This window comes from Schistocerca americana, chromosome 1 (genome assembly GCF_021461395.2).
Source record: "Schistocerca americana isolate TAMUIC-IGC-003095 chromosome 1, iqSchAmer2.1, whole genome shotgun sequence".
NCBI lineage: Eukaryota > Metazoa > Arthropoda > Insecta > Orthoptera > Acrididae > Schistocerca > Schistocerca americana.
In genome coordinates, this window is record NC_060119.1 from 744,809,873 (window position 1) to 744,834,920 (window position 25,048).

General features: G+C 42.8%; 1 protein-coding gene across 1 annotated transcript in view; it reads left to right on the forward strand.

Moving 5' to 3' along the window:
• The window catches only part of LOC124545251, a 170,473-nt gene that overhangs the window by 71,755 nt on the left and 73,670 nt on the right, over positions 1-25,048 (forward strand). Inside the window, exon 2 of the mRNA XM_047124127.1 lies at positions 9,856-9,977. Coding sequence (XP_046980083.1) covers positions 9,856-9,977 — 122 coding nt within the window. The remainder of the gene's footprint in view (positions 1-9,855; positions 9,978-25,048) is intronic.

Below are 25,048 nucleotides of genomic sequence, written 5' to 3' on the forward strand. Positions count from 1 at the left end.
TATGAGAATTATCGCACAGTCAGCTTAACGGCTCGTGCAACCAAGTAGCTGACAATAATAATATACAGAAGAATGGAAAAGAAAAATCAGGATGTGTTAGATGACGATCAGTTTAGCTTTAGGAAAGGTAAAGGCACGAAAGAGGCAATTCTGACGTTGCGTTTGATAATGTAAGCAAGACTAAAGAAACATCAAGACACGTTCATAGCCTTTATCGACCTGTAAAAAGCGTTCGGCAATGTAAAATGGTTCAAGATGTTCCAATTCTGAGTGAAACAATATCTACAAGAACCAAGTGGGAATAATAAGAGTGGGGAACCAAGAGCGAAGTGCTTGGATTAAAAAAGGTGTAAGACGGGCATGCAGTCTTTCGCCCCCTACTGTTCAATCATTACATCGAAGAAGCAATGATGAAATTAAAAGAAAGGTTCAGGAGTGGTATTAAAATTCAAGGTTAAAGTATATCAGTGATACGATTCGCTGATGACATTGCTATCCTGAGTGAAAGGGAAGAAGAATTACATGATCTGCTGAGTGGAATGAACATGATAAAGTGAGCAGAGGCGCCATTGAGTTAGTAGACTGATCTGTCTGGCGCCGCTGGCTCAGGGGTAGTATCGACTACCCCTCTTGCGGCCACATTGCCAGTATCTATGAGGAAGAGTTGGTATCTGAGGGTTGTGCCCTTAGAAGGTCTTTGCTTGCCGATATTTACACGGGGTTTGCTGGCCCGAGAGGGAGAGGCACGAAGTTGGGGATTGGTGGTAGCGTCGCGACAAGAGGTGGTCACAAGATCCGAGCGGCCGGAGCCACGTGCTGCACAAGGAGGGCCTGCGCAGAGCGAAGATACCGGAGGACTTCACCGGGGTCAGCGTCGGCTACAAGCAGCAGGCTGACATCCCATTGGTTGGTTGGCAACATTCGTGTCGGACGACCGCTCCTGGCTGTCCTCTTCTACCTGGCTGAGACGCACCGTGAATCAATGGAACTGCTTGCTGACAAAGGGGAAATGGCTCTGAGCACTATGGAACTTAACTTCTGAGGTCATTAGTCCCCGCTGATAAAGGGGAGTAACATTCTGTAATCCTCATGGTGGTTTGTGTCATTGTCTACCTGCCTTCCATATTATTCTGTGGTTTGTGCCCCACCCTCAGAGTTTTACTCGGTCGGCTCTTTGGTCGTAAATATAGGCCGTATTATTGTATTCAGACACTAGTTGTCGTTTGAAAATTTGTCCCGCTATTATATTGTCTTTCCTTTCTGGTTTGTACCCGACATTAACGTTCTAATGGCTCAGCTCCTGGTCATAAATACAGCCGCAAAAATTGTGTAAGGCACAGGTTGCCGTTAAACAGAAGAGGGACCTTGCGGTTCGATTTAGATGTTGACCGGTTAAATTCTTTGATTGTAATTGCATTTCTCAGTCATTAGTTATAATCTGAACAACCCGTTGTACTAAGCTGTTCGTTGCTGTGTTTGAAAGACCGGGTCATTATTGGTGTATTTTAGCTGGAGCTGGTGGTTTCGCCGAGTTAGATCTCTTGTACTAAGTGTTCACAGGTAATATTTTAAAACGTTGCTTCAGAGCAGTCTTAATAACTGACAATGAATTTAACTTTGAAAATATTAACAGTATGTTTTCACCAGCGCTTTAGACAAAATAAAATTGTCAGAAGGGACGGGTTGGGATTCAGTCGCACATTGGTTACCGACTGAAATTAAGTGGTTGGTTGCTTTGAAGTAAGCCTTATCATTGTCATATTGTTTCCTAATCTGTTTAACCTTTAAGCACAGGTGCGCATCTTAACCCCAAACCTTTCGACATACAGCTTTCAAATTAAAAGTTACGTCTTCTGTTTTGAATAACTGAATCACTCTTGTCGTCAGTGGTGCTTATATAGTTTTCATGTGTTGCAGAAGGGCATTTAATAAGACAGACTGTGTCCAGCCCGGTAGTAAACACCGCTGTTTCACCCGATAACAGGTGGGCTAAAGCTCCAGCCGTCTTGTAATCAAATGGCTCTGAGCACTATGCGACTTAACTTCTGAGGTCATCAGTCAATCATTGTCATACGGTTTGCTGTTTTGCACTACAGCACTTCAGATTTCTTTTGTAAAAGCTTATTCAGCTTAAGGTTTAAGGTCTAAAGAATTTTGTAAATTTATTCATTTTGTTAAAGAAAATTTTAATAGTTATATATTTTTAAATAAACAGGTTGTGTGAAAAGAAAATTATATTGGTTGGTCCTCCCTTCCACGTTTTCCTTAATTCCAATAAGTACCACGTTTCATAATGAGTACGGAACATGGACTAGGAGTAATTTCGAAGAAAGACAAAAGGAAAGAGAAGTAGCAGAAACAGGAACAGAGAGAAACTTAACATCAAGATTGATGGTCACGAAGTAGATGAAGTTAAGAAATTCTACTACCTAGGCAGCAAAATAACCAATGAGGGATGGAGCAAGGAGGACATAAAAAGCAGATTACCACTGGCAAAAAGGGCATTCCTGGCTAAGAGAAGTCTGATAGTGTCAAACATTGGCCTTAATTTCCAGAAGAAATTTCTGAGAATGTACGTTTGAAGCACAGCATTGAATGGTAGTGAAATATGGACTGTGAGAAAACCGGAATAGAAGACAATCGAAGCACTGACGTGTCGTGCTACAGACGAACGTTGAAAATTAGGTGGACTAATAAGATAAGAAATGAGGAGGATCCGGACAGAATCGGAGAGGAAACGAATATGTGGAATACGCTGAGAAGGAAAAGGGACAGGATGATTGGACATCTGTTAAGACATGAGGGAAAACTTCCATGGTACTATAGGAAGCGGTAGATGACAATAGCTGTAGAGGAACACAGAGACTGAAATACATCAAGCAAAAAACTGAGGACGTATATTGCAAATGCTACTCTGTTACGAAGAGGTTGTTACAGGAGAGGAATTCGTGGCCGGGAGCATCAAACCAGTTAGTAGACTGATGAATCATAAAAAAGAAAAAAAGAAAAAACACCCATGCCCATGGGCTGTGTAGTGGCCGTCTACGCCAGCGATGGGATTCTTGGCACTGATATCTTTCTTCCATCAGCTCGGGGCATGGCATTCACAGCCAAGGGGATATGTTTCAGTAATGTCAACACCCCATCGGGCGCCACCCAACAACATGAACGAGCCTGGTTTTATTCTGAGTACGTCGCCCCCTATTTTTAGGGCCATATGAGCAATGCCTGGTAGGAAGTGATTTTAAATGCATTTTGCACCCGAAAATTCAGGCTCCCCACCATAGTACGTACTAGGAACTATGTAAAGTGGAGTAGAATTTCATGCTCCACGATACCTGGGAAGTCCAACATGTGCGAGCGTTCTGGCCATACCTATCTACAGGTCATTTTGCAAACCGTCGACAGGACAAATATCTCGTGGGATCTTATATCTGATGAGATATGGAAACGATTTTGTCGAATGGTATCGCAATACCATCAGCTTCTACTATGCAATCCTCCGAGATCTCGACGTCCAGCCGCCAATCCCAGACATCCAGATGGAACGGCACAGGCCTAAGTCGCGGATAACTGCGCTGCCACGCCGTAAACTGCAGGGGATGTTTATACAGACGTGACGCCACGACCAGGTAGGATTGAAAATTCCATCCATGCATCACGTAGTGTTCGATGGCGTCGTCGATAGCTTATCAACACTCTGGTCAGACCTCATGACCTGCAGGCGATCAGTCAGGTCGCTAACGCTTTCGTTGAACATTACGATATACTTACAATGAAGAGGATGCCTACGTCAGTGCGAATGGCACAGTCTTGCATTACATTACGTGCACCCTCACCCATTTGGAGGTGGACACTTCACCGGTGGCGGTCTCGCAAGATGAAGTCGACGACACAATCGATAAGGGCGTAGTCAACAGATTGCGTGGCATTGACGGCTTACTGATTGCGTTTTACTGAGCCTTCCGGGGGCTATGGCAATGTGGTGGACGACTATGTTCCAGGGACTGATAACATCTGACCACGCAGTCCCACCCTCCGTTGTTGAGGCCATCATCATTCCGGTCCACAAACTAGCTCACTGTTTGACGGTCACAGATTATCGATCGCTCACTCTACTCAAAGCAGATTAAAAGAACTTTACCTGCTTACTTGCATTGTGTCGCTGCATCTGCGTCTTTGCTCCAGAGAAAAGGACGCCTTTGGTACAAATTAAGATACAGACTGCCACAGGTGAATGCTAAAACTTAATTGTGATGGTGGCGACCTGCAGACTCTCTGCTACAGTCGTTGCTATAGATTTCTATGTCACCCTCGATACAGTGTGCTACAGTTTTTTGTTTTCGGTGGCAGCCAATAAGGGAAATCCACCTCCCTTCATCGACGTCCTCTGGCGCCTTTAGTGGTACCAGTTCAAAAGTCTAAGTCAACGGACATTTGGCAGTGCTGGTACACAACCACAACTTGATTCGGTTAGGGAGCCCCCTTTCTACCCTTCTGTATGATATTTCCCTAGAGTCCCTCATTGGGGGCCTGTCGACGGAGCTTTCTGGACTCACCTTTCACCACCACACCTTTTGCTGCCAGGGAGACGCTGAGGACCTCCTCTTCCTTGTGCACCCCAGCTCCGAGATTCAAACAGTTCCCGAATTGATTACGCATTATGGGGCTATGAAAGGTAGTTGTATTAACATGCCTAAATCTTCTTCGATGTCTATTGGACAAGGCCTAAGCACCCCTGCTGCTAGTGCGGACTTTCTAGTAACTGATCAATACCTTTAACCACACCATCACACATACAGACGTGACGAATTTTCATCGCCTGCTACACATCATCTGCAACGGCGTCTGCCAGAACCTCCTGCGCCGCCAGGACACCCTTCAAGCCGGCCGGGGTGGCCGAGCGGTTCTAGGCGCTACAGCCTGGAACCGCGCGACCACTATGGTCGCAGGTTCGAATCCTGCCTTGGGCATGGATGTGTGTGATGTCCTTAGGTTAATTAAGTTTAAGTAGTGCTAAGTTCTAGGGTACTGATGACCTCAGCAGTTAAGTCCCATAGTGCTCAGAGCCATTTGAACCATTTGAACACCCTTCAATGTCGAGTTACGCAATTCTTATGTGGCATGAAAACTGATCCAGTTGCTCCCTCTATGACTGCGATTGGACACAATCTTAGGCGACCTTTGGCTATTGTCTTCTGACTGGTTCCAAGTTTAAAGTCCTTTGAGATTCTTACCTTGCCCCCATGCGATGGTGGCCTCAGTCTCATCAACATCCAGATGCAAGCTGCGGCCTCATATGTGCGTACTAAGAGAAAACAATAGACTGCTTGGGACACATCCTTACACATCCTGCCTGAGGTTCTCCTGCATGCATCTACCTCACCAGTGGTTTCCGTTGGCCACATCGTGCCTCACCTAGCACCCTTCTCGACCTCTTTCATCGACTACAGTTACACACACACACACACACACACACACACACACACACACACACACACACTGATCTCCCAGACACACGTACCCCAAGACCAAGAATTTTTACATACTACTGTTGTGCCATGTTACCCATAACGTACTGGAGATCAAACACTCCTCCATCTGGTGGCCCATAACGTGAACTACCATCTACCAGCCCTTATAGTCTAAGGACATTAGGTCCATGTGGTATCACATATACAGCAGGAAATTTGCCACAAAATAGGGACTACACAAGATCAGTTTGTCAGGTTTCCCTCTTCGACTACTTTGCCGGCATCTAGACACTGATGCTAGCTGCCTGACATGTGACTCTTTGCACGATGTCTGGCGATTCGCTATACATGCAGCAAATGACTGCCTGTTGCATCCGAGTGCCACTGGATGCGAGCTTTCCGCGAAAGTTTCTGTACCTGGAGGACACATATTTTCCTGCCGCCAAACATCATGCTATTGCGTGGGTCACGGGTTGGGTGGTCATTTATCTATTCTATGAGGGAGCGAACCCCGCCTCGACTTCTGGACTGTTTGCGAGGGGATCTTTGTTACATCTACACTTAGTTTGGGGAGTGCTGGGAGCTGAGAGCATCTACTCCCCTTCCATCTTCGGCGTTGTCTGAGTTTCAACCACCTTCGATCGATTCTATCGCTGACGTCATGAAGTGCGTGGATTTTTTTACCCATTAAGTGTAGGTGATGTTTGTTTCATGTAATTTCATAATAATAGTAAAAATTAAAATAACAAAAATAAAAATGGTCAGATGGCTTCTGGGCTGTCTGCACTAGTCGCTTCCCTCTTGTGCTGTCCAGCGGGTGCTTTAGTTGCTAGCCCTGTGCTCCCATGCAACTATTTGACATGCATGTGACATTGTTTCCACAGGCTCGGTAGGAGGCAGTCACTGTGGGCAGGTCTCGAGATTCGACCTTCGACTCATGCCCTCTCTGCCTCCCCCCACCCTGCCCCCTTTCGAGCCTCCACTGGTCTGTTCCCACAAAAAAAATAAAAATAAAAAAAGTGTTTCCACAGGCTCGGTAGGAGGCAGTCACTGTGGGCAGGTCTCGAGATTCGACCTTCGACCCATGCCCTCTCTGCCTCCCCCCACCCTGCCCCCTTTTGAGCCTCCACTGGTCTGTTCCTATAAAAAAAAAAAATAAAGTGGTCATTACATCTGACTGCCATGCAGTGGGCGCAGTTTCGATTCCCAGTCCAGAAATTATCTCCACTCGTGGTTTTGGTGCTGTGTTGTCCTCAGTATCATTTCATCATCATCAACAATCAAGTCACGCAATGTGACGTCAACGGAAAAGCCTTGCAGCTCGGCTGCCGAAGTTCCCCCATGGGGACGTCCAGTCCTCAGTGCCATACGATCATTTCATTTCACTGTCATGGCCCGGCGTCCCATATTTCTCATTTCTTATGGGGTCAAGGCGGGAAATGCTACATCCTCTGCTCAAGAAGTGCATTTCTCAATCTCTATGTCCCTTTTATTTCCTTCTGCGAGTTTCCAGCACTCATTCACACAACTTGTTACCTGTCCCATGATGGATTTATGTAATTGCATTTGTACTTTTGAGCTCAATTTTAAAGGCCAAAGTCTGGGATTTAAATTTTTGATATCCACCTTTCTCTTGCTTATCTGGTGTTGGATAACTCTGTCACATCTTCTATCAAGTGGCAGGATACTATCTACATACTTCAAGAGTGTACGCACTTTAATTTGATAAGTGCCCAAGTACAAGCGACCGCTCTCTTCTCTGCAACGTAGATATCGTCTTCTCAAAATTAATTTTAAACGCCGACTTTTTATATTCATCCAACAACTTTGAAGTTGTATCCTCTTAATTGTTTGCTTCAACGACTTGATCATCAGGTTCCAATGTACATGCATTTCCTACGCCCGAGATCCAATGCTTTATGCCAAAATACATCATAAAGAGTGTGGGCAACAGAAGCATCCTCGTTTCAGCCCTTCAGTTATTGTGAAGGAATTAGAAACTTCTTTCCCCATTTTAATGACATATTATGCCGAGTTTTACATTCATGATACTTCTTACATAATTGTTTCGAAATTTCCCTAACCACAGAACCTCGAGGAAAATCTTTAGTGGCATTGTGTCATATGCTTTCTTGAGATCTATGAAGACCAAATGACTGCTACTGGTCATTAACTGCAGTCAACGATTTACATACTCTGTACTGACATCACCGATCGAGGTGGTACCGTGGTAAGAAAGACACTGGACTCACATTCAGGAGGAAAACAGTTGAAATCCCCGCTCGGTGAGACAGATTTAGGCTTTCCATGGCTGCCATGAACCAACTACGACAAAGGCTAGGGATAGTTCATTTTGGAAGAAAATGTTTCATCCAGTAAACATCGGCAAATGAAAAACATATTTATAATATAAAAATCGATTTAATTTGCCAGTAATTTCTAAATTTATTGAACAGCCCGTTTCGAGCATAAATCTTCATCTTCAGGTGGCACCGTATAATTATGGGAACATAAACCAGTGACGGTCAGGCCAGTCAGTCCTGGGAGGTCACATGCATGTCAAATAGTTGCATGGGAGCATAGGGCTAGCAACTAAAGCGCCCGCTGGACAGCACAAGAGGGAAGCGACTAGTGCAGACAGCCCAGAAGCCATCTGACCATGGCGGCCTAAACAGCACGACATGGGAGTGTCTACTGCAGACGGCCCAGAAGCCAGATGATCACAGAGGCCTTGACAGCGTGATACGGAAGGGACCAGTGCAGACGGCCCAGAAGCAGCGGTCACCTGGCTTCTGAGGTGTTTGTGTTGTAGTTGCTGGTCGTACGCTCTCATGGGTATTTTTATGTGAATCTTACCCCAGGACTGACTGGCCCGACTACCACACATTTATCTTCGCATAATTACGTATTTTTCACTTGAAGTTGAATCTCTATGCTTCGAAACTGGCCGTGCAATAAGTTAAGAAATTACTGGCAACTGAAGCGGATTTTTATTCTACAAGTAACTCTTTTATGAAGAACAAGGACGAATTTCTTGCCAATTCTTTCCAAATTCTAGCTTGTATTTGTTTCTAATAATCTCATCAGCGGCTAGCCGTTAAAGCTTAATCCTCCTTCATCTACATCTACATCTACATACATACTCTGCAATCCACCATACGGTGCGTGGCGGAGGGTACCTCGTACCACAACTAGCATCTTCTCTCCCTGTTCCACTCCCAAATAGAACGAGGGAAAAATGACTGCCTATATGCCTCTGTACGAGACCTAATCTCTCTTATCTTATCTTTTTGGTCTTTCCGCGAAATATCAGTTGGCAGTAGTAGAATTGTACTGCAGTCAGCCTCAAATGCTGGTTCTCTAAATTTCCTCAGTAGCGATTCACGAAAAGAACGCCTCCTTTCCTCCAGAGACTCCCACCCGAGTTCCTGAAGCATTTCCGTAACACTCGCGTGATGATCAAACCTACCAGTAACAAATCTAGCAGCCCGCCTCTGAATTGCTTCTATGTCCTCCCTCAATGCGACCTGATAGGGATCCCAAACGCCCTAGCAGTACTCAAGAATAGGTCGTATTAGTGTTTTGTAAGCGGTCTCCTTTACAGATGAACCACATCTTCCCAAAATTCTACCAATGAACTGAAGACGACTATCCGCCTTCCCCACAACTGCCATTACATGCTTGTCCCACTTCATATCGCTCTGCAATGTTACGCCCAAATATTTAATCGACGTGACTGTGTCAAGCGTTACACTACTAATGGAGTATTCAAACATTACGAGATCTTTTTCCTATTTATCTGCATTAATTTACATTTATCAGTATTTAGAGTTAGCTGCCATTCTTTACGCCAATCAGAAGTCCTGTCCAAGTCATCTTGTATCCTCCTATAGTCACTCAACGGCGACACCTTCCCGTACACCACAGCATCATCAGCAAACAGCCGCACATTGCTATCCACCCTACCCAAAAGATCATTTATGTGGATAGAAACCAACAGCGGACCTACCACACTTCCTTGGGGCAGTCCAGATGATACCCTCACCTCCGATGAACACTCACCATCGAGGACAACGTACTGCGTTTTATTACCTAAGTAGTCTTCGAGCCACTCACATATTTGGGAACCAATCCCATATGCTCGTACCTTAGTTAGGAGTCTGCAGTGGAGCACCGAGTCAAACGCTTCCTTCTTTCCTTCCATTTTAAGTTAGTGGCGTGCTTGGGGCTTGGAAGGAGGGGGGAGTGACGACTCTTGTAATCACATGATGCTGCACCGAGTGTGTCAGCTCGCTGTTGTCGTCCACCAGTGGCGCGACAGTGGTGTCTCTGGCAGCCGCTCGCGACGTGTGCGTGACGTGTCAGTCGCGGTGTGTTGCAGGCGCAGGTCGCGGTCGGCGGCTGGCGGCCGAGCCTGGCGTCGGCGCTGCGCGCTTTGCTGCGCTCCCTCTGCTTCGGCACCTCAGTCACAACGGGCATATTCGTCTTCCACTGCCTCTTCAGGTGAGTCCGTCCGACACTCCTCACACCTCTCCAGCAGCAAAGTTCGTGCAACGCTGTAAAGTTGATGCATTCAGTTGTTCTGAAAGAGGTGATGCTATTCAAAATAATAAAAGCGGGTTAAAAGCTGTGGGCTACCTGGGGAAGTTATCCTTGGATTACTGGGCAACTGTTTTTTTTTTTTTACCAGGAATCCAGTCTAGTTTACCAAATTGCCAACCAGACTACCATTAATTATAATCTTTTAATAGGCATCTAACAACAATGTTATATATATATATATATATATATATATATATATATATATATATATATATATATATATATATATATATATAACATTGATCATTGTTTCGTTAAAATTTCAGCATATTAAACTTGATTCATAACTGAACTGGTGCCTCATTTAGGATTGTGAAAATGAAGAGTTTGTAATCTTACGGAACACATCAAATATTGAGCCAAGATTGGGAGACTGCATACAACATTGCATTCATAAAATAACACACGAAGAACGTTGAAACATATGCAAGAGGAAATTAACCACAACCAACCAATTCAATTTTTACCCAAAGAAGTTAGAGTTGTAGCGCAATCCTGTCCATCATGAAATTACCACACACTGATATACTAAATTCATACTAATTGTGTGTGAAATCGTCTCGAAAAGAATAGCTGAGGGCTACTTTGATGATTACACCACATACTTCACGTGGTCAACTTGGTTTACACAAAGAGTGTAACTCTACAATAATTTTGATGATTAAAATAAATTACATCGAAACGCAATTTACAAAAGAAAAACCTTGAACTGGTTACTATCGTCATACTATTAACCTGATGGGTCAAACAATTATATAAGCACGTGGTACTGGTCTCACAAAGTACACCCCACGTGGGTTGAACGTAAAGAAAAGTTTCTATATTGAAAAAAATATTGTCAAGACGAGACGTTATAATGTCACACACATTCACATTTAAGATTGATGATCTTAGTTAGGGTTACGGATCATCAACATGTGGTTCCACTTTGCTCACAAAGTAGTGACAAAGCAACTACTGGAAGATATTCTGAACTTCACACTCGAATTACAAAGCGTTGCAATTTAAGATAACATAAGATATTTTAGATATAAACCTAAAACAAAGGTGATTAAATTTTCAGTTAGGCTGAAGTTAAGAAATCCATTGTCCTACAGACTTAGCAGAGACGCGCTTAGCCGGGGATCTTACCACTTCAGACGCTCGCCATGGACAGCCTGGCGTGGGCCCCTACCGAGGGTGCCTCACAGACACAATCAGATGTGACCAGAGAGGCAGCTTCCTATACCAACATGACAAGAGACGGACAGGACCATACCAAGAATGGAAACCTCTTTACTTTTACAAAGCGTAGCTACCCGTTCCGACGTTGGTTCTACTGTTCTCTAGCAGACAGGCTTGTCTGCTACCATCAAGCATTCAACAAAAAATACATTTGCTCATTCATCCTTTCACACAGAAGGGAAGGGGGATGACAGTATCTTATCATATACACTATATAAAAGAAAGCGGGTGTAGGTTCCATACGCGAATGTGTGACATGAATTACATGTAAACTGTGTTTTAAATTGTAGTAGTGTGACAGATCGTTTTTGTTAATGTGTAAACGTAACACGTTCCACTGCTTAGTCTCCTCCCAGATAGTCAGAAACACAACAGTAAATTTAGAAGTGGAATGTATGCCGTAAATGACAACAGATTTAAGAAATTAACATGAAAGGAATCCGGCATAGACCTTTCAACGCCTGAAGAATTTAGAGAATTACAGGAGCATATGCGGAGGATTGGTAAACAAAACATTTGTAAGGCAGATTCTTGAGTGCCGCTCATCGGTCTAGGAACTACATCATTTCATCAGATCGAAAATTAGAAGATGAAACGGAGCGTGGAGCACTTCTGCACACGCTCGTCTACTCGGCGCGAGTGTCTTTCGAAGATGCATAACAAACTCCAGTGGTAGACGCTACAAGAGAGGTATTGTGCATCACAGAGAGGTTCAATGGCAGTAGCAATAACAGTTTTATTTACCCGTAGATCACCGTGCGAGGCAATACTGTCCGTATGACTTATCTTAGAAAATAGTTTAAGCAAACGCAGATATACGTTTATAACATTTTTCGACTAGGAGAAAGTTTTTGACAATGATGACTGAGCACTCTCTTCGAAATACTGGAGATGCAGGGATAAAATAGAGGGAGTGAAATTCTTTTTACAACTTGTACGGAAACCAGACAGCATTTATAAGAGTCGAGGGGGCTGAAGAGGAAGCAGTGGTTGAGAAGGGAGGGCGAAAGCGTTGTAGTCTACCCTCGATGTTATTCAATCTCTACATTGAGTAAGCAGGAAAGGAAACCAAAGGAAAAACTGGAGTAAGAATTAATGTTTGGGGAGAAGAAATGAAAACTTTGAGGTTTGCCGGTGACATTATAGTTCTGTCAGAAACTGCAAAGGACTAGTAAGACAGTTGAACGGAATGGACAATCTCTTGAGAGGAAGATTAGTTTGATAGATCACGTAACTAATAAGGAGGTACTGAATAGAATTGGGAGAAAAGAAATTTGTGTTGCAACATGGTTAGAAGAAGGGAGCGCTTGGTAGGACACATTCTGAGGCATAAAGGGATCACTAATTTAGTATTATGGGGAAGTGTGGGTGGTAAAAAATCGTAGTGAGAGACCAAGACATGAATACGATAAGCAGATTCAGAAGGCTGTATGTTCCAGTAGTTATTTGAAGACGAAGGGCCTTGCACGGGATAGAGCAGCATGGAGAGCTGCATCAAACCAGTCTTCACATTTCAGACCAAAACAACAACAACAGATAACTTCTACTATGATATTCGACATGTCGTGGTACTACAATTTAAAAGAAAATGTAATTCATATACACGATGGTCAGAAACAGTCTAAAATACTTGCAAGGGTGTTGCAGGGTAGACTGTGCTGGTAAATGGAAATGTCGTGTGGCTAGGGTCTCCTGGAGAGTAGACCGTTCGCCGGGTGCAAGTCTTTCTATTTGACGACACTTTGGCGACTTGCGTGTCGATGGGGATGAAATGTTGATGATTAGGACAACACAACACCCAGTCCCTGAGTGGAGAAAATCCCCGACCCAGCCGGGAATCGAACCCGGGCCGTTAGAAATGACATTCCGTCGCGCAGGCCACTCAGCTACCATGACGGACGACTGTGCTGCTGGTGGCACTTGAAGATAGGCTGGACACAGTGTTTACCGTCCCAGCAGCGCATTTTCATTTCAGATGCAGGCCACTTGGGCTAAAGAATGCACTGGCAACTTTTCAGCGTTTGTTAGTTGGGGTAGTCTATCCCGATGATATAATTGTCTGTTCAAAGAATTTACTGGAGCCTGTGAAACATTTGGATGTTGTCTGTGGTACATTACGATAGGCACATTTAACGTAAAGTTCATTTTGCGCAAACTCAAGCAAACTATTTGGGGCACGTGATTAGTGAGCGTGGCGTACAGACTGAACCTCGTCTTAGAGATGCAATTCAAAATTATCCGATATGTCAAATAACTAAGCAGGTACAGTCGTTCATTGGCCTCTGTAATTATTATAGACGGTTCGCGATAGACTTTGTGAAAACAGCCGGACCACTGAACAAGCTGCTGAAGAAGGGGATGAAATTCCGTTGGTCGCAGGAGTATCAGGAAGCATTTGAAAAACTGAAATAAATATTAGTTTCAGATCCAGTATTTCGAGGAAGAGTTTATCCTTTCGTAAATTGTTTCAAAAGAGGTTGTGTTTTGAGACAGATCGTAGATGTTCAGGGAACATCCGGTAGCTTACGCTTCAAGGCACTTAAACATGGCCGAGCGTAACTACTCAATAACGGTGAAAGAGATGTTGACGGTCATATACGGTATTACATATTTTTGGTGTTATCTGTATGGTAGAAAGTTTATGATCGTGACAGATCATGCCACATTGAAATGGTTGCTTGGTTTCAAAGATCCATCTAGTACCCGTAGATTAACTCGGTGGCACTTAAGCTTAGTGAATTCGAGCACGAGGCAATCCACAAGCCAGGGAGATCACACGCAAATGCAGATTCGTTAAACCGCAGCGTAGCAATGTTAAGTATGCTAGGGAAGGGCGTTGAAGAGTGGCAGCAGGCACAGGCAAGGGATAAAGAGTGCCAGGCAGCTGGGGAGGGGGGAGGGGGTTGTAGCATCTTCTTTAGGCAGCTGTGGAAGTGTGTTTAGCTAACCGTTTAATTCTTTACTGTCCACTAAGAGATACGAGGGTGTACAAGATGTTATGTAAATAGGCCAGTTGTTTACTACACTACTGGCCATTAAAATCGCTACAACACGAAGATGACGTGCTACAGACGCGAAATTTAACCGACAAGAAGAAGATGTTGTGATATGCAAATGATTAGCTTTTCAGAGCATTCACATAAGGTTGGCGCCGGTGACGACACCTACAAAGTGCTGACATGAGGAAAGCTTCCAACCGATTTCTCGTACACAAACAGCAGTTGACCGACGTTGCCTGGAGGGGGTGATGCCTTGCGTGATGCCTCGTGTAAGGAGGAGAAATGCCTACCATCACGTTTTCGACTTTGATAAAAGTCGGATTGTAGCCTATCGCGATTGCAGTTTATCGTATCGCAACATTGCTGCTCGCGTTGGTCGACATCCAATGACTGTTAGCAGCATATGGAATCGGTGGGTTCAGAAGGGTAATACGGAACGCCGTGCTGGATCCCAACGGCCTCGTACCGCTAGCAGTGGAGATGACAGGCATCTCATCCGCATGGCTGTAACGGATCGTGCAGCCACGTCTCGATCCCTGAGCCAACAGATGGGGACGTTTGCAAGACAACAACCATTTGCACGAATAGTTCGACGACGTTTGCAGCAGCATGGACTATCAGCTCGGAGAACATGGCTGCTGTTACCCTTGAAGCTGCATCACAGACAGGAGCGCCTGCGATGGTGTACTCAACGACGAACCTGGGTGCACGAATGGCAAAACGTCATTTTTTCGGATGAATCCAGGGGTCTGTTTACAGCATCATCATGGTCGCATCCGTGTTTGGCGACATCGCGGTGAACGCACATTGGAAGCGTGTATTCGTCATCGCCATACTGGTGGATCACCCGACGTGATGGTATGGGGTGCCATTGGTTACACGTCTCGGTCACCTCTTGTTCACATTGACAGCACTTTGAACAGTGAACGTTACATTTCAGATGTGTTACGACCCGTGGCTATACCCTTCATTCGATCCGTGCGAAACCCTACATTTCAGCAGGATAATGCACGACAGCGTGTTGCAGGTCCTCTACGGGCCTTTCTGGAAACAGAAAATGTTCGACTGCTGCCCTGGCCAGTACATTCTCCAGATCTCTCACAAACTGAAAACGGTTGGTCAATGGTGGCCGAGGAACTGGCTCGTCACAATACGCCAGTCACTACTCTTGATGAACTGTGGTATCGTGTTGAAGCTACATGGGCAGCTGTACCTGTACACGCCATCCAAGCTCTGTTTGACTCAGTGCCCAGGCGTATCAAGGCCGTTATTACGGCCAGAGGTGGTTGTTCTGGGTACTGATTTCTCAGGATCTATGCACCCAAATTGCGTGAAAATGTAATCACATGTCAGTTCTAATATAATACATTTGTCCAATGAATACCCGTTTATCATCTGCATTTCTTCTTGGTGTAGCAATTTTAATGGCCAGTAGTGTATGTGTTCAAATAGTGCAGTAAATTCTGCCCAACGTATACGTTGCATACAAAAGATTAAATTTTCAGAAAATACGTTCATTTGGCTTACTTTGTGGATGAGATTTTGCTATCAGAATATGCTTTATGTTACAATCGCGCAGAAAACCTTTCCGTTTCTTGCATTTAAAGTTTGGAGTAATATCTGTTAGAAATGCAATGTAATCCCTAAGAATTCTTTTGACGATGACGGGCGCTGCTGTCGTCTTCGTAGCATACAGTTCGACATATTTAGAAAAAAAGATCATAAAGAACCACTAAGTACTTATACTGGACTGGCAATGTCAATATTTACATTTTTGTTCGATTTTCTCCCAAATACTTGCATTTCCATTCTAAGATGTATAAGTAAATGTAATATTGTCACATAGTCCACAAAATGTTAGAAAATGTTAGTCCTCTCGGCGAATTGTTCGCAACAAGATAGTATCCTCCAGTCACCTATTGCGATTTTTATCAAGTGTGTCATTATGTATTCTAATTTTAACACTCGTAACCGGAAGTAGCGTTTTGATCATGTTAGCAACTTTTAAACATACATTGCTGTTTGTAAGGCTCGAGAGAAAATTGCTGTCATCAATATGTAATCAGTGTTTATACCGCGATACTCACTTGCAGTCTTCAGTATTCTCTGCTAATATGGAGTTGGAATGCTGGAGAAATGGCAGTACATGTTATCTTAATGTACGAGGTAACACACATCGACACTACAGTGAGTGGTTAAATTCTATAAACTAATGACACTATGGTATGCTCTGTGAAATGGCAGTAACGAATACGCGCCTATCCCATGTGAAACAAGTACCACAATGCAACAAATACGTACTAAGTATTCATTATCCCTACAATATGAGTGTGTGACTTCGCTTTAAGACTATCCCTAGTATACTAGTAAATAAACGATGAAAAGCAAATCCAGTCACAACACAATTGTTTTTGTTGTAAAATAATTACTCCTACCGACGGAGGATGGGAATAGGATAGACAAGCATTTTACTTAAAACAAATTAAAAGCTGGAAATGTTGGAAGCCTACACGTAACCCTTCACAATAGATGAAGACCAACGTGCAGACAAACCAACAGTATGCAGGCAACCTGAAAAATTTTATATTACACATTTCTTTAAATACCGAGAATATTTCCAGCAACGATGTGGCATTGTGAACATTCGTTGTTTGCAGGGTGTGGTATGTGTTGCAGTGGACAGACCAACTCAGTCGGTAACTGTATAAGCACATGGAGTGGAAGTTCAATGCAAGATGCTCCACCTACACCAATAGGTTTGAATGGAATACATGTGGAATTCAAAGCATACAAAAAGCAATTGCGAAGTACTGTTGTACAGCGAATGTGGTCGATGTGGAACGAAGAAGAATAACAATTTTTTCATAATGCGGGGCCACAGTCAAGATGGTATACTCAGTGATGAAACAAAGCAGTAGGCTTTACCAGAAATATTGATTCATAGACAATGTGTCTAATAGTGTATTTTAAATACGACAGTATGCCATCTTAGGCACTGTATAACACTTAAAACACTTGATAATGGCACTTTGGAGCCGAACTCACGATTTTGTAAGTGTAAATGTAACACTGCAAATAAAAAACAGTCAAATGGCGATACTGACTTTAAAGAAGGAGAATAAGTGTGTTTTAAAGCGCAATGTATGTAATAAGTGTAGTCGCTATGTCAGAACATTGAATGTGTATATAATATATGGGATGAAATTAAAAACGTTTTCATTAATTGATATTTCTATAAGTTGCAACATGTGGTAAATTACATCATGCATATTATTATTATGTTTTCGTGGAAATGGATTTATGTCAACAGAGCTTAATACCAAACTCTTTATTCAGGAAGATGTGTATCGGGGTATTTTTGTTTTTTGTTTTGTTTTATAAGATGGCTACCGGAACGTAATCTTAAATTCCTCCTATGTAAACTAGTGTGCACTGCCATATGTCACGGTACCACGGGAACACATACAATAAGATGTTGGCAATCTGTTAAACAGCTACTGCGCACTTGACGCTTGCGAGTGTATGTATACTGCCACTCGCTACCCCGGTGGTGTCATATGTATTTTTTTTATACTGCTATAGAGAACATTTAATAGGGAGTGATTTAAGCATGTTCTACACACTGGCTCTTTTTCTTAAGGTCTATGAATAATATTGCTTGTAGACTCAATAACAGTGCAGTAATATCCTTGTTTGACGGTTTTGTGGTGAAAACTATATTACACCCTGTGCTTCCTTTCACGCTGCTACCATTTGATACATTTAGTCAGCCCCCCCCAGGGTGAAATTCGAACGATCCATTCCATAATTATGAACAATGTTCATTAGGGTAGGAAATTATACATGTATGATATCTTTTAAAAATTAATAATTTATTACATTTTTTCATGTGTACAGACTTCTAAATATGCTCATTTTTCTTGCTTGGAAACCGTTTGCCATAAGACAATGTTTGCCAAATAATGTTTTGTTTTATATGTTAACCTCAGCATGTACATGATCTTGCCTGTATGCATCCATAAAGTCGCCCAACTCGGGACTAACGCACAGGGGATATTTCATTATACCTCTCAAAATGTCATTTAACACAGTGTTCACATTTTCAATTACTTGATATATACGATAAGCAGCGAAAACTATCACATAAGTAATGCCTGGATGTTTGTGACACTCTGTTGTTTTGACAGCACCCTATTCGTGGTTGACCCTATGCTACAATTCCATGCTGCGCCGCTGAAAACGCTTACTGTCGAGGCACAAAAACGGCTGCTGCTGCTGTTGCTGGTGTTGACTGACGTTGCTGCTTGATTTGGCCTGGTTTCTGCTCGTTGGTTAACTGGCTCTTGATATACGATAGTCAGTCACACAAGTGCTTCCACTCTATCTGAATCAGTTGTTCCTTCCTACAAAGCAATGGATTCTCTATCTCAGTTAGCATCTCGAACTCGATGTCTGACGAAATACCGACACTGACACGCTGCAAAGTACAGTCAGTCAAATTGAAACGTTCTCGTCATTAGCAACAATGCACTGATGACTGTGTGAGGTGTTGGGTTCATATACATGCAGCCCCTCCCTATCCCAGCTGCTATCTAGCAATCATAATAGCCTGTATAGGCCTAGGGTGGTAGGGAAGGTTACCGGGTTGAAAGCCACTTTGGATTCTGCACTATCTCACATCCTAGTACACTTGTTAACAGACGATGATACAGAACTGTGTAGACAGGCCTAAATGTATTATCAGTAGCACTCTTACGGGGAATGAAAGGATGTTTTTAACTCTAAGAAGGAATGCCGTTACCGACGAACATCGATACTGTCTACCAGTTCTATGTGTGGTGACCAGTTTTTTTTGTTAGTGTTAAGATAACTATTTATTCAATAGGATTTTTTTAGCGACACCAAATCTGGAAATTGGTAGAATACGTTGTAAAATTGATATATTGGTGGTACAGACTGCAGAAATAGGAAAATTTGCCGGATAGAATGTAGAATTGGCACATTGGGAGGATAGGCCGTACAATAGTCAGGCAATTGATAGAATAGGTTGTAAAATTGGTTGGAAATTGGTAAGAAAGGCCATAAAATTGGCAGCAAAAACTGGAAAATTTATATGCTACGCCATAAAATTGATGGAATAAACTGCAGAATTGGCAGCTTGGCAGGACAGGCCTCAAACTGGCAAACTGATAGGGAAAATTGGCAGATACGAAGAAAAAATTGGCAAATTCGTAGTGTTAAGGTAACTATGCATTCCATAGGCTTTTTCGTAGTTTCTTCTAAATGGTTTCCAGCGCTTCCCTGCTAAATATTTTCTGATATACCTACTGCTGATGCAGTATAATCCACTTGTAAGAGAATATAGCAGTTTCATCTTGACATAATATTTTTCTGCTGTTACAACACTTACACAGAGTGCCATCCCTCCTCTATATCTATCTATTGGCTAAATTAAAAGTCCTGCCACTAATTCCAGTTACTCTGTGTATTGATTTTTTTCTAAGTGTATGTGTTGTGTCATTCACCTCCTATATATCCAGTGTTTATGTTGCAAATTTCGATTACTTTCTTCGTATAAATACAGAATATCCTGTTTTCCCTTATGTATCCATACTTTTACGACATATTTACCACTTTTTCAGCATTTTCCATATTCCTCCAAATTTTCCGTGTTTTTCTGTGTTTTCCCCGTATTTTTATATGTATTTTAAGCTAAATGTATAAGAATATATTAAGCTCTTATTGTGTATCCTACCAAGCTTCTACATCACCCAGTAGTAATTTGGACCCCTCTACAGAGCTACACAGATTCTACAAAATGCGTGCAGGATCACTTCTTCCTCCAAATGACAACGTAGTAAGATATCTTCCATCAACATAAAACGCAAACAACCAAACACAACCCTTATATACACAAAGGAACACATAAAGACTCATGGGCTGCTGAATTTAGATATCATAAATACAAATTTATGTCTACTGATATTTAAAAAAATTCATTTTATGATCACCCAAAAACGATGACATCCACTTATACTTTCTCCTATTTTAATAACGCAGAATACAATCCAACTACAGATGGCCAAACATTATATATGTACTCTAAACCCATAACAACTGCTGAACAGATGGAAATAATGAGTATAATACACTAAAGACACAAAGAAACTGGTACACCTGCACCAACGTGAGCACGCAAAAGTGCCACAAGACGACGTGGCATGGACTATACTTACGTTAGAAGTAGTGCTGGAGGGAACTGACGCCATGAATGGTGCAGGGCTGTCCATAAATCCCTAAGAATACTAGGGGGTGGAGATCTTTTGAACAGCACGTTGCAAAGCATCCCAGATATGCTCAATAATGTTAATGTCTGGTGACTTTGGTAGCCAGCAGAAGCGTATATACTCAGGAGAGTGTTCCTGGACCCACTCAGTAGCGATTCTGGACGTATAGGATGTCGCATTGTCCTGCTGGAATTGCACAATGGGCATGAATAGATGCAGGTGATCAGACAGGATACTTACATACGTGTCAACTGTCAGAGTCGTATTTAGACATGTCAGGGGTCCCATATCACCCCAACTGCACACGCCCCACATCACTGCAGAGCCTCCACTAGCTTGAAAAGTCCCCAGCTGACATGCAGGGTCAATGGATTCATGAGGTTGTCTCCATACCCGTACACATCCACCCGCTCGATACGATTTGAAACAAGACTCGTCCGACCAGGCAACATATTTCCAGTCATCGACAGTCCAGTGTTTGTGTTGATGGGCCCAGGCAAGGCATATGGCTTCGTGTCGCGCAATCTTCAAGGGTATACGAGTGGGCCTTTGGCTCCGAAAGCCCATATCGATGATGTTTCGTTGAATGGTTCGCACGCTGACACTTATTGATGACCAAGCACTGAAGTCTGCAGCAGTTTGCGGAAAGGTTGCACTTCTATCACGTTAACGATTATCTTCAGTCGTCGTTGCTCCCGTTCTTGAAGGATCTTTTTCCGGCCACAGCGACGTTGGAGATTTGATGTTTTACCGAATTCTTGATATTCACGGCACACTCATGTAATGGTCGTACGGGAAATTTCCCACTTCATTACTGTCTCGGAGATGCTTTGTCCATCGCACGTGCGCCGACTCAGTAACCGATCTAGCAACTGCTCCAGACACTTGTTGTCTTATATAGGTGTTGGCGATTGCAGCTCCGTATTCTGCCAGTTTGCATATCTCTGTATTTGGAAAATGTGTGGTAAGTTCCTATGGGAGCAAACTGCTAAAAAGGTCATCGGTCCCTAGTCTTAAACACTACTGAACTAACTTACGTTAAGCACAATACACACACACCCATGCCCGAGGAAGGACTCGAACCTCCGACGGGAGTAGACGCGAGAAGCGTGGCAAGGCGCGTAAGACCGCACGGCCACCCCGCCGGCTCCCTGTATTTGAATACGCATACCTATACCAGTTTTTTGCCGCTTCAGTGTATATATAGCCAACATCACTCAACAGGAATTTCAGCAAACTCATGATTGACATATTATGGTGACGTCACCACAAGACAATTCGTCTTGAACATTGAGATGGTCTGGTCGAAGCATACATTGATTCAAAGCTGGTGAAACTCAATCAGCGAATAAACCTTGAAGATGGTAATCGTACATTAGTAGCATTTATCTTAGACCATCAACTACCCAAAAAGTGATGTAAGTCGTGTGATCAGTGCAGTGTTACTAGTTTAGTTATTGGTTCCACATAGAGTTGTGGTAACATGTCCGTTCAACACACGCAAAGAATCTTCTGTTCTAGCAAGATACTAACATTAGGTTCCTGACCCTCAGATACAGCAGCAATACGTCGATGACACTTTTTTCATGTAGTTATCAACACTGCATTGTGAAATAAATATGTATACCTTCGATAGGTACAATTTCAGTTTGCAACACGCGATTGGCGCGGTTACATCACCATTATGAAACGTCAGGCTCCACATAAACAGTCAGCATCACTTAAGCATCATCTATGTTCCTGCATATATGTGTCGGTGTAGTGTACTACATTTCTGTGATTTGAATCGTTTTACTCTTCCATTTCCAGACAATGTGGTGGAGTACCTTCTAACGAAAATGTCTCAGTAGGAGCACATATCCATTTTTCGTATGTCTTTTACTCTAAATTCAAGTGGATGTAAACATGTTAGCATTGGAATGTTCTCTGTTCACGAATTCAACTCACCAGTGTTTTTGAAAATCCACGTTACTGTGGTACAAAAGTAATATTAAATCTTACAAGGACGTGCAGGCTGTGTGACAACTCAGTAGCCATTGCAGACATGTTTACTCAAAATACTCAAAGAACACCTAGTGTGATACTAGGTGATCAGAAGATCAATGCTGGTGACTTCCCACGAAAGATAAAAACTTTTAACGAAACGGAATCGACTCATATGCAGGAACAGGACCACCAAGAATTTAATGTATAGCAGTTTTTCGATAGAGCACACACACACACACACACACACACACACACACACACACACACACATAAACGCGCTCGCGCGCGTGCGCACGCACACGCACACGCACACGCACACTCGACCGGAGTCTGAGCTAGCAGCCTTGTGTTTATAGTTTCTGCGAAACATTATGGATCAATTTACTGGGACTTTCGTCTCAAACTCTATATCCCGTGGAAGAAGATGCAGCTCATTATTTCGATGCATGTTGCATGTCAATACACGGAAATATGTATGTGTTTATGACATTTGATGTTTGCATAGAATTGCTATCTTATTTGATTATGGCCGGCCGAAGTGGCCGCGCGGTTCTGGCGCTGCAGTCTGGAGCCGCGAGACCGCTACGGTCGCAGGTTAGAATCCTGCCTCGGGCATGGATGTGTGTGATGTCCTTAGGTTAGTTAGGTTTAACTAGTTCTAAGTTCTAGGGGACTAATGACCTCAGCAGTTGAGTCCCATAGTGCTCAGAGCCATTTGAACCATTTTTTATTTGATTATGTGTATATACCTAAGCATGAAATATGTGCTTGACATTTGTCTTCTTATTTTACTCTATAAAACCCCCTTTATGCTAGTGTAGGTATATAGTATACAACATGGGCAGCTGGACGAAGCGTCCTCTCCATAATGACTGCGTAACGGCTTCACTCTGAAAAGGGAAATGCAAAGGCTCAATACAGATATAGTAGGGGTCAGTGAAGCGAAATGGAAAGAGGTCAAGGATTTCTCGTCAGAAAAGTATAGGATAATATCAACAGCAGCAGAAAGTGGTATAACGGGAGTAGGATTCTTTATAAATAGAAAGGTAGGGCAGAGAGTGTGTTACTGTGAACAATTTAATGATAGGATTGTTCTTACCAGAATCGACAGAAAACCAACACCGACAGGTATCCATGTCGACGTCGCAAGCTGAAGATGAAGAGATAGAGTATATTAGGATGTTGAAAGGGCAATGCAGTACGTAAAGGGAGACGAAAGTCTAATACTTATGGGGAACTGGAATGCAGTTGTAGGGGAAAGAAATGGAAGAAAATTTACAGAAAAATATGGGCTTGGGGCAAGGAATGAGAGCGGAGAAAGACTAATTGAGTTCTGTAATAAATTTCAGCTAGTAATAACCAATAATCTGTTCAAGAATCACAAGAGGAGAAGTACACTTGGAAAAGGCCGGATGCTACAGGAAGATTTCTATTAGATTACATCACGGTCAGACAGAGATTCCGAAATCAGATACTGGATTGGTAGTTGTACCCAGGAGCAGATACAGACTCAGATCACAATATAGTAGTGATGAAGAGTACGCTGACGTTTAAGACATTAGTCAGGAAGAATTAATATGCAGAGAACTGGGATACAGAAGTACTAAGGAATGACGAGATACGTTTGAAGTTCTCTAAGGTTATACTGCAATAAAGGAAAGTTAAATAGGCAGTACAGTTGAAGAGGAATGGACATCTGTAAAAAGGTCCATCACGGAAGTTGGAAAGGAACACGTAAGTACAAAGAAGGTAACTGCGAAACAACCGTGGCGAAGGGAAGAAATACTTCAGTTGATCGATGAAAGGAGAAAGTACAAGAATGTTCAGGGAAACTCAGGAATACAGAAATAAAAGTCGCTGAGGAAGGAAATAAACAGGAAGTGTAGGGAAGCTAAGAAAAAGTGACTGAATGAAAAATGTGAAGAAACTGAAGAAGAATGATTGTCGGAAGGACAGATTCAGCATACAGCAAATTCAAAACGATCTTCGGTGACATTAAAAGAAAGGCTGTTAAGATTAAGAGCGCAACGGGAATTTCATTATTAAGTGCAGAGGAGAGAGCAGGTAGATGGAAAGGATACATTGAAAGCCGCCTCTGTGAGGGGTAAGATTTGTCTGATGTGATAGAAGAAGAAAGAGGAGTCAATTTAGAAGAGATACGGAAACCAATATTAGAGTAAGAACTCAAAAGAGTTTTGGAGGAATTAAGTTCAAATAAGGCAGAAGGGATAGATAACATTCCATCAGAATTTCCAAAATCATGGGGTAAGGTGGCAACAAAACGACTGTTCACGTTTGTGTGTAGGATGTATGAGTCTAGCTACATACCACCTGACTTTCGGAAAAATATCATGCACTGCAAGAGCTGGCAAGTGCGAGAATTATCGCACAATCAGCTTAACACCGCATGCATCCAAGCTGCTGACAATAATAATGTACATCAAAATGGAAAAGAATATTGAGGATGCGCCAGGTG